This window comes from Limulus polyphemus, unplaced genomic scaffold (genome assembly GCF_000517525.1).
Source record: "Limulus polyphemus unplaced genomic scaffold, Limulus_polyphemus-2.1.2 Scaffold34, whole genome shotgun sequence".
Classification (NCBI taxonomy): Eukaryota; Metazoa; Arthropoda; class Merostomata; order Xiphosura; family Limulidae; genus Limulus; species Limulus polyphemus.
This window is the reverse complement of record NW_013665644.1, coordinates 1,330,428-1,340,279: the sequence shown is the minus strand read 5'-3', so window position 1 is coordinate 1,340,279 and position 9,852 is coordinate 1,330,428. Positions and strand designations below refer to the sequence as shown.

Here is a 9,852-nt window from a genome sequence, read left to right as displayed (position 1 = left end):
TCTATGGAAAGTCTTCTGCCGCCAAAAGAATACAAGTACAAACAGCAGCTGAAACAGAAGAAGAACACAATCAAAGACTTCAAGCACAAGCTGCAGTACAGGGTGCTCAAATACAGGAAGAGACTTTGGAGGAACGTAACTTAGACTTCGAGCTCAAGCTGAAAGGCAAGCTACTCAAAGACAGCAAGAAACTGTTGAACAGCACAAAGCCAGAGTTCAGTTAGAATCATCAAGGCAAGCTGGATATAGACAACAAGAAACTTCTGAACAACGTCAAACCATACTTCAAGCACAAAAATTAAGACAAATAACTTACAGAGAGCAAGAAACAGAGGAGCAACATGATGTACGACTTCAGGCTCAAAGAACAAGACAAGCTCAAACATGATCTCGAGCTTCAATGCTTGACAGTGGAATTTAAGTGCTTTTAATTATAATCCACAATATAATTATGCATCTGACAAAGTGGTTACTATTGGATCAATGTCAAAAATATGTGATAAATGTGGTGCTAAAAAGTGGGATAAAGAATCACCAGGAATGTGTTGTACCAAAGGAAAGATTCAATTACCTGCGCTTTTGGAACCTTCAGAACCTTTTAAAACTTTACTTACAGGCATTACATCTGAATCTAAACACTTCTTACAAAATATTCAAGCATACAATTCTGCATTTCAAATTACCTCATTTGGAGCTAATACCATTAGTGAAGGAGAATTCATGCCTACATTTAAAGTTCAAGGTCAAATATATCACAGAATAGGTTCACTTCAACCATTACCTCATGAAGAACCAAGGTATCTTCAATTGTACTTTGTTGGAGATTTGCAACATCAAGCACAAAATAGATACAATAGAAGCCCAGCAACAAGATTGGAACTAATTGTTGAACTTCAAGACATGTTTCATGCTTCAAATAATTACATTCAATGTTTTAAATATGCTCTAGAAAATGTACCTCCTACAGAATACAAAATCATCATTGATGCCAACAAGAGACCTCCTACTGAACATGTTAGATAATTTAATCTCCCAGAATGCAATGATGCTTTTTTATTTCTCGCTTTTGTCCACTTACTGAATAATTTGCTGAAAAAAATACTGATCTATACATTTCAAATCTAAATTTTCACAGTGCAATGCCGGGTAACTCAGCTTGTAATTAATAAAATGACTTTCCACATCGTGGAACCTATCTTAAAAAACTAAGCTCCAGGGTGCACATGACATTCAACACATAAGAAAACACAAAATTCAAATATCTAGGACTTACCACACTAAGAATTACATGTCCCAACCTCTGTAAATGCATTAACACAATAATGACCAGTAAATTTCCTATGTGAAGACTATCTGAAGTTGGATCAAATCCACTGTAGATGCACTGCTTTCCTCCATCTAACAGGAATGGTATGTCTGGACTATAAATAATAAAAACAGTTGCTTAGTTAGTGCATAGTTATTTAAAATTTTGGTGGAAATTTAAGTGGCATTTGAAAAGTAAAACTATTTAATTCCTTCATACATAAAACAATTATTTTTACACAAGTTTCACAGAAAATTAATGTTTGAGATCTCACTATTCACAATTCATGTTAATGAAAATAAATCTTTTACACTATTACTGCCAAAATCTTTGAAATATTTTTAAATTACTCCAAAAGGTTCTACAAGTAGCTAAAACATTATTAAATCTAAAAATTCTAACCACAGATATATTTTGTACCATCGACCTTGAATATAATGGTTGCCTTTACTGATTTCTTGGCAACAGCCTTTGTGTACGTAGGTCTAAAAACTGAAGACTTTTTTTTTGACCTACTTTGAGTTACTTTTGTCCAAAAATCAGAAATGGCTTGTTGCAACAAATGCTAATTAAACACCTTTAGTCTGTGTTGCTTGTTACAGCTATTAAAGGAAGATGCAGTTCTTGTTTGGAGATTTTAAGTGGTTCTATGAGATTGTTTCATTGTAACCAGCTAGGGGTATTCATATCACTGAAAAATCAAGGAATTTTTATCCAATTGTAGGTATACAGCAAGTTAAGTACATTATTTTAAATATATTTTGAATATGCAAGTCAGCATGTCATGTGACAACCACATCTGATATAAAATTGTGGTAGAATTATGTGCATCACAACAACATTTTGACATAATCTGGAATTTCATAGATAGATGCCACTGAAAACTTATCACTTTTGGGAAAGGTATGTGCCCTTTCCAATATAAAATATTCATGTGGTCAAATCATAAGACATATTCAGATCAGGGAGTTTATAATTTCCCTCGTTTTTAATGGTATACGAAAATAAAAAAATATGGATCAACTTGAGGCACCAAAACCACCAGAAACAAACCTGCAACAAGTTGTACCCTAGCCAAGGTAAGCAAAATGCAGCATCTTGTAACAGGTGAGAATCCATAAATACAAACATCAGTAGCAAAGGCTGTCCACATGCCCCAGGCAACAGTAAGCAATATAATCAAGAAGGGTCTTCACAGGGTTCACCAAGATAAGGCTTCCAATCATACTTCCTATTCACCCGTCACATACCTCAAGTAGCAGGAGAATGAAATTGGTACTCAGGTTAATCCCTATTAAGACATATCAGTCAAGTCACGAGATGCAGCACCTATGGATTTCTGTACATGTGGACCATTACTCATATACTCAATGGATTATGGAAACAATGCAGAGAGGAATGGTGTCACTTTAGACATGTCAGTCTTGTGAAAGAGCTCTATGTATTGGAAACTATACTGTAGGGCTATTGTCAAGATGTGCAGTAATCAGATAGAGCATGACTGGAGATGGTGACATGGACAGTAACGATGTGGTGGGGCTCCAAAACTGTTTTATTATAATATAATCAACTTCTGTAGCCTGATCTATATTTCAGTTATACATGGTAGTTAAAAAACTGACATACAATTGAATTGGGATTTTGAGGAGTCTGACATGTGCAAGTTGGATTTCATGTGTATTACCACCTGGACACTTAACTGACAAAAACATTTCACCACACACAATTACTAATCCTCTGTGGCAACTAGCTACAACATAGTCTGTGGACATACCAAGATTAGATTCACAGTTTTTCTTGCTAGTCCAAACAAATTCACAACTGTTGTTTGTTTCCTTTTATTAGAATTGACTTACCTTTCATCTGGAAATTTGTCTTGAATTACACCTCTCTTGTAAAGTAAGTGAAACTTTTGACTGGTAACTGTATGAAACAGTGCTTTCTGAGAGTCATGATACGTAACTGGTTGACATAACCTGTTATGGTGAAATAAAAGAAACCTAGACACACACACATGTATTTTTAAGTTGAGTATAATTACAGAATGTTATTAAAAAAATTACTACACAAACTTACACAGCAACTTTTAAACAAAAGTGACATTTACTGTTACCAACTAATACAGAAGAATAACAAGCAAGTAGACCACCACTATGATAAAAACATAAAGAACAAATATTTTGAAATGTATTATTTTGTGTAAAAAAGGTAAATGTTTCATATGATAATTATGCCTACTTCTCTGTCTGCAGACACTATTCAGTGAAACTTAGTATCTTTTGCATTAGCTGTTTGACACACACACAACAGTAATTTTTTGAGATACTTCTACAGATATATAAGTATAATACACACCACAAACTTCTACAAACATCACAAAACAAGTCATAAAATCAAGATACCCTTGATGTACAAATTTTACACACAGTCTAATGAATCACTAGAACTTTACAGTTTGATAATTTCATGTACTATTTGTAAAAATGCATAGGAACCCTCTTACAATATTAGTAGATTTAATAAGAAGAATAAGTAAGAGTTTAATACTTCTTACATATTTAATCCTGGTTTAGTCACATGAAAATGACATTATATATGAATATTTGCAAATTAAACTATCTTCAGTGCCTACTTAGGTTACTGTCACCAAAGTACTAGGTCTAATCCTAGAAAAACATCAAGTTCAACTAATGCAATCTCCCAATTCATCTAAAAACGTTTGCTCTCCTTTTTGTTAAAACTTTCAATCATTGCAGGCCAGGAGCACAGTGTTAAATTTAGTGTTGGAGCCCTGCCAAAATTTATGTCACACATGTGATGCCACCAAATTAAATAACTCATTCAAAACCTAATTTCCATTTCTAGCTTTCAAGTGCCAGAGCACTACTGTAGCACTAAATCCCTGTTACAGACGTCAAGTGATATATTCTATAAATTCTCTCCATTTCCTTCAGCAGCTCATTTGATAAGCAAATTACGTTTGTAGTACAATATTGAACAATCTGAGATCATGCCAAGAGTACCAATCAAAAGTATGAATATCTTCATACAAGTCAGATGAAAGTTGAGGTCTGTCCAATATCCTTTATAGAAATCAGAAGGCCAGCTTCACAGTTTGACTTCCTATGTTCTTTTACAAACTAACTAGCCATATCTGATTTGGACATAGCCTTATAAGCATTTTTTTTCCATTCTGACATTTATTAGCTATCCTATACAACTATAAACTATTTATTTCCATAGTATTCTGTTACAGCATTTCATTATTAATAATGTGCACACCTAGACACATGCAAAAGGTATTAAATCCAAATGTTCACTTTTAAATTGTCAAAATTCCAATTCCCAAACAATTATTAAACATACACAGACTATGCACTGACAGTTGTAATAAAATTATAGATTTATAAGTTATATTAAACTGTAAACAAAGCTAAACCTAGGCAGTAGTACATCACACTTGCATAGCTTATTTACTTGAGAACTCTGATAATTTTAGGAAAGATTGGGCTGTTAGAGAGGAAAACAGCATATTAGAAGCGGAAACCAAGGAAAGAAGACAAAAAGTGGATAGTTTTGAACCTTTGGCTGCTTGCAATGAGGAACAAGATGAGCATAAAAATTACACAGTGGGTACTCTCTCAATAGATATATTGATAGCGACTAGAACTAGAATTTATTTGTCAAGTGCTAAAGTTGCTGGTATCAAAAAACTTAATCTTTTTTTTTGTAGTGCATAAAGAAATGAATGATGTTGAAAATTTTAAATAAAAAGAGCTGCTTAAAAAGTATAAAGCATTATTTCAGAGGTTTAGGGATACAAATAGATATATGGCCCATTTGGAGTGCTCCATGGGCGAGATGTGGGAATGAATTACTTAGCAGGATCCAAAGCTTAAGTGCAAGGTTATCAGGGATATGTTTAAAGTAGTAGGTAGAGAAGGGTTGCACATTAGCAGGTTAGGTAATAGGGTGTTTAATAATGTTTTAAATATATTCATTAAGGATTGCTTAAACTAATTTTCTAAATTAAAGGTAAATTTGAAAAACAAAAAAATTGATAGGACTGGTATAACAAAGAGGAGTTTGAAAATAACAAGTTAAATAACTGCTTTAGATAAATCTGTTAGATTTAAAGATAAACATTGTAGATTCAATAATAAACTTAGTTACTATTATTCTAACATTAGGAGTATTAGGAACAGAATGGACACATTCAGGGCTTTACTTAGAATAAGACTATGATATAATGACAGTTACTGAACAGATTTGAAGTACACTGATAATAATAATAATCTTTAAGTTCCAGGTTATAAATAATTTAACAATAGCATAATTCTTAAAGAGAGGATGAGGTAGCTCTTTACATAATGAATAAAATGCACCCTGTTTGAAGTCACAAAAAATGGTAGTTAGAAGGCTGAATCTAAATGGGTTACAATCAGGGATCTTAAGGGCAGAAAGTTTTTGAATTACAATTGTTTCAAGTGTAGAAAGCTTTTAACTCACAACTGTTATATGCCACGTGATCAGAAAGATAAGGGCAATGAGAAATTGTATAATGAGATCACAGTTTTACTACTATGAGTACTGAAATACTGATGCCATAATTATGGAAGACTAATTTTGGATACACTGATTGGGACTTTATGGAGTCACATAGTGAGGAAAAGAGATGTTTTGAAGTGTTTCAGGATGGTTTTCTATAACAAATAGTAAGAGAGCCAACTGGAGGGAAGGAGATATGCCATTTGAGATTTGTTGTTAACCATTAATGAGGATATACTTGTAAGAATTGAAGTGGAGGGGACTTTTGGGAAGAGTGATAATAGGATAATTATGTTTGATACAACATACTGAGATAATATAAAATTTTAGTTCTTAATTTTCAGAAAGCCAGATTTGAAGTCAGGAGACAAAATTTATTATTATTAGTGGGATAATGAGTTAAAAGATGATTAGGGCAGATTTGAGAAAATTTGATAAATATATTTCTTTTAATTCAAGATTTGCATTTTCTTGAAAAAGAAAAAGGATAACAAGGAGGATCAAACCAAACTGACTTACTAAAACCATAAAGGACAAAAACCAGGGATATATGACACAGTTAATAAATTTAAATTGACAAGTAATTTGAAAGATTTACACAACTTACAGAAAAGCTATAAATCTGGTTAACAATAAGAAATCCAAAAGGCTTGTGAGAAACAGCTGGTTGATAATGTTAACACTAATGGCAAGTATGCTAAAGGTAAGCAAAATATTAAAATGGAGATTTGACTCTTAAAAGATGCTGATGGCAAGGTTTTTATTGAATCATTTAGATATTAATCCCTTGGCAGTGAGCAAAAAGACTAAAGATTAAAGACAGATAAAGCACCAGAATCAAACAAGGCTTATCCCCAGGATTTCAAAAGAGGTCAAAGAATCGGTACACAAACTTCTCTCATTTTTAATAGATCAACAGATAGTGAGCAGATGCCTAAGATCAGGGAGTTGCTAATGTTATTCCAATCTTTAAAAGAGTGGAGTTTCACTGAAACTTATAGGATAGTTATTCTTACTTCTGTGATGGGAAAAATTCTAGAAAATCTGATAAAAGAGCTTTACATTTAGTGAAATATGTCATAAAAGAAAGTTAAAATGAATTCACCAAAAAGGTTCCTTGCCTTACTAATCTGTCACTTCTTTTTTTTTTTGAGGATGTTACTTGTCTGGACAGGGAAAATGGTTTGAATCTAGTATACTCAGATTTTCAAAAAGCTTTTCATAAGGTGATATACTAAAGATTATCTACAAAAAATCACAAAAAATGAGGGTTAGAGAAAGACTAGTTAACCGGATGGTTAGATGGAAGAAGGTAAAAGGGGTCACTGTTTGGTCCTTTGCTTTTCATACTTCTTAAAATAAGGAAATGCTCCCAGGTTGTGTATGATATATGTATATGCCACACAAAATTTTGGCTTCAACTTTATGGCTATGCCATTTATAATCACCAAGCTGTTGCAACTATTTCTTAGTTTTCTTTTTCATTCAGAGATGGCACTCAACTCTTGTTCTGAAATACATCTTGAACTCATATTTCCTTTGAAATGAAGAAATGCGCAAGGCGTGGATGAAAGTATGATTAGTGATATCTTAGATGATCCATGTGATGAAATCAGTGAATAGTGGAGTGCAGGTTTCTGTTACTGATGAAGGAAGTATTCTTCATTATGAACTCTTCTTTAGAAATGATTTGTTTGAATACATTGCCCATCACCCTACTTCTGGACATAACATACAAAAGCAAGCTATTAAGTTAGCATGTTCATAGCTCCCTTCATGCAAAAATGCACATGGTTACACACCCTTTTCCTTGTTTTTTGTTTGTTTGTTTACAAAGTATTGAAGTTCAAAATTTTATCATAAGAGTAAATGAAAATATTATTAATACAATGTAACTATCCAATTCCTTGTAAACTGCCAGAGAGATTTTAGCAAAAGGCTCTCAAGGTTCTTTACTTCAGACAGTTACATGTGGTTATGGCTCCAGATATGCCCCAGATTATGTGAACTGAAAGTCATATTTCACCAATAATTCAAAAATATAGATTTTACACAAAGACAATCACTATAGCTAAGAAAAAAAAATACAACTACAAGATGGATTTCTGTCCCAAAACTACTCACTCACATAAGAGGTTAATGATATTGATAAAGCTTTTTGATGACATTAAACTCTTGGGTATTTCTAACTGTATTAAAGATATTACAGTATTATAGACATTTACAAAATGGCATAGATCAGTTGGTAAGTTTGACAAATATTTGCCCTTTAATTACAGAAAGTTCAAGATAATGCATTCTGGCAATCATAACTTGGATCACGTATTTACTATAAATAGAGAACCTACTCAAAAGCATGACTGAAGAAATGGCTCTTGGCATAGTGGTGGATAAGTTATTCAATCCAATAAAGAAAAACTCTGTTGCTAGTAGTAAACCTAAGAAAAGTTTAGGGTTAGTTTATAGATGTATTGATTTCAAGTCAAAAAAAGATAATTTTCTTTTTTTAATTTTATTATTAAGTTTATACAAATCACTAGTTAGTTCTCACTTGGAATTATGAGTACAATTTTAAGTCTTCTTATTTAAGGAAGGATACTGATATATTGGAAAGGGTTCAGAGGAAAACTAGTGAGCTACTAGGATAATTCTGGGAATGGAAGGAATTATCTTATGAAGGCAATTTAGGACCTCATTTCCTCTTGAGTTAGGTGATATAAAGGGTGATCTGTGTGGATCTGACAAAATTATCTTTGGGACTGATACAATATAAATCTCTGACTACTTTCTGCTACATTAAGAAGACAATGGGACAAGAGGACCCAAGTTTATTTTAAAATTTTGAAAAAATGGGCTAGGCTCCAGTTAAGTTTTATTTTTCTAACAGGGTGATTGGCTTATGGAATGATATTCCATTGGCAGTTGTGGAGGCCAGCACTTTTTTAGAAGTTTCTAAGAGGAATCAATAATTTCCTTAAAATGAAAGTGTGGGTTTAAATTTTTATTTTTCTCATGATTTGTGTGCAAGCATAACCTTGGAAGACCAAGGCAAGTGGTTCTTTGTTGTCCATATGTTACTTTATTCTAAATGCTACAAATAACAAATTTGTGCAACTTAAAACAACTTAACAAGGTAGGGGAGAATATTACTTCAATATCCGATTAAATTTCATTTCCAGAGGATAACATTATATTACGCTTTTTATTGCAGCTTTCTTTTAGATATATATATATTTTTTTATTCAGCCATTACTTTTAAAATATTCAACCAATCTCCTCTTAAAGATAAACTGAAATTAAAGCTTAAAAGTTAAATTAAAACTGAAGTTAAAAAGTAATAACATTATTACTAATATAATAAATTAGATAAATAAATTATAATTATATTTCTAATTCAATATTGCAGATTCTATCACACTCGACACCAAGAGAAAAAAAAGAGTTAGATCTATCTAATTTAGCAAATAAATTAAAATGCATTAGTGGAATAATTCAACCTGATTTACAGACGGATCATTATTAAACGTACCTTAGAAATTTCAACTGTTGTAAAAACCCACGAGAAATATATCTCATAATCAATGCTGCCATGTTTCGCGATTACGCTGCCACCTTTATTTATTAGGCAAAAATAAAAATATTTCAAATCCTCATCAACTACTAACTAGGAACAAATGCAACTTATAGAGTGATTTTAAGCATCCAGTAACAACTTGTTAATAATTCATTATTATAGTGTGTATCGAATTATTCTTAACATTTTAAACTCCATATGTACAAAAGACGAAGACGGCTTGAGTGGGTAATGAAGAAATGTTATCATAACAGCAATATTCAACGTTTCGACAAGGTTTTGGTACCTGATGATGACAAAACCTTGTCGAAACGTTGTACATTTGCTGTTATGTTAAACTTATATTAAAGTTTTTCTTCAAGCCATTATTAATCTCAAAGTGGGTTCCTCGTCATCGAATTTGAACATATTACTAAAGATACCT

General features: G+C 32.3%; 1 protein-coding gene across 3 annotated transcripts in view; it reads right to left on the bottom strand.

The window, feature by feature from the left end:
- The window catches only part of LOC106460605 (tyrosine--tRNA ligase, mitochondrial-like), a 39,560-nt gene extending 30,109 nt beyond the window's left edge, over nucleotides 1–9,451 (bottom strand). For 2 of the 3 annotated variants that reach the window (XR_002610849.1, XM_022387612.1), the window contains exons 1-3: nucleotides 9,384–9,451; nucleotides 3,163–3,282; nucleotides 1,274–1,421 (exon numbers count right to left, since the gene is read on the bottom strand). Coding sequence is in view for 2 of the 3 variants with exons in the window: in XM_022387612.1 (XP_022243320.1) it covers nucleotides 1,274–1,421; nucleotides 3,163–3,282; nucleotides 9,384–9,445 (330 nt within the window). In the remaining variant the exon portion in view is untranslated. The remainder of the gene's footprint in view (nucleotides 1–1,273; nucleotides 1,422–3,162; nucleotides 3,283–9,383) is intronic. The other variant, XM_022387616.1, reaches the window with a different exon arrangement.
- Nucleotides 9,452–9,852: the final 401 nt, after the last annotated feature.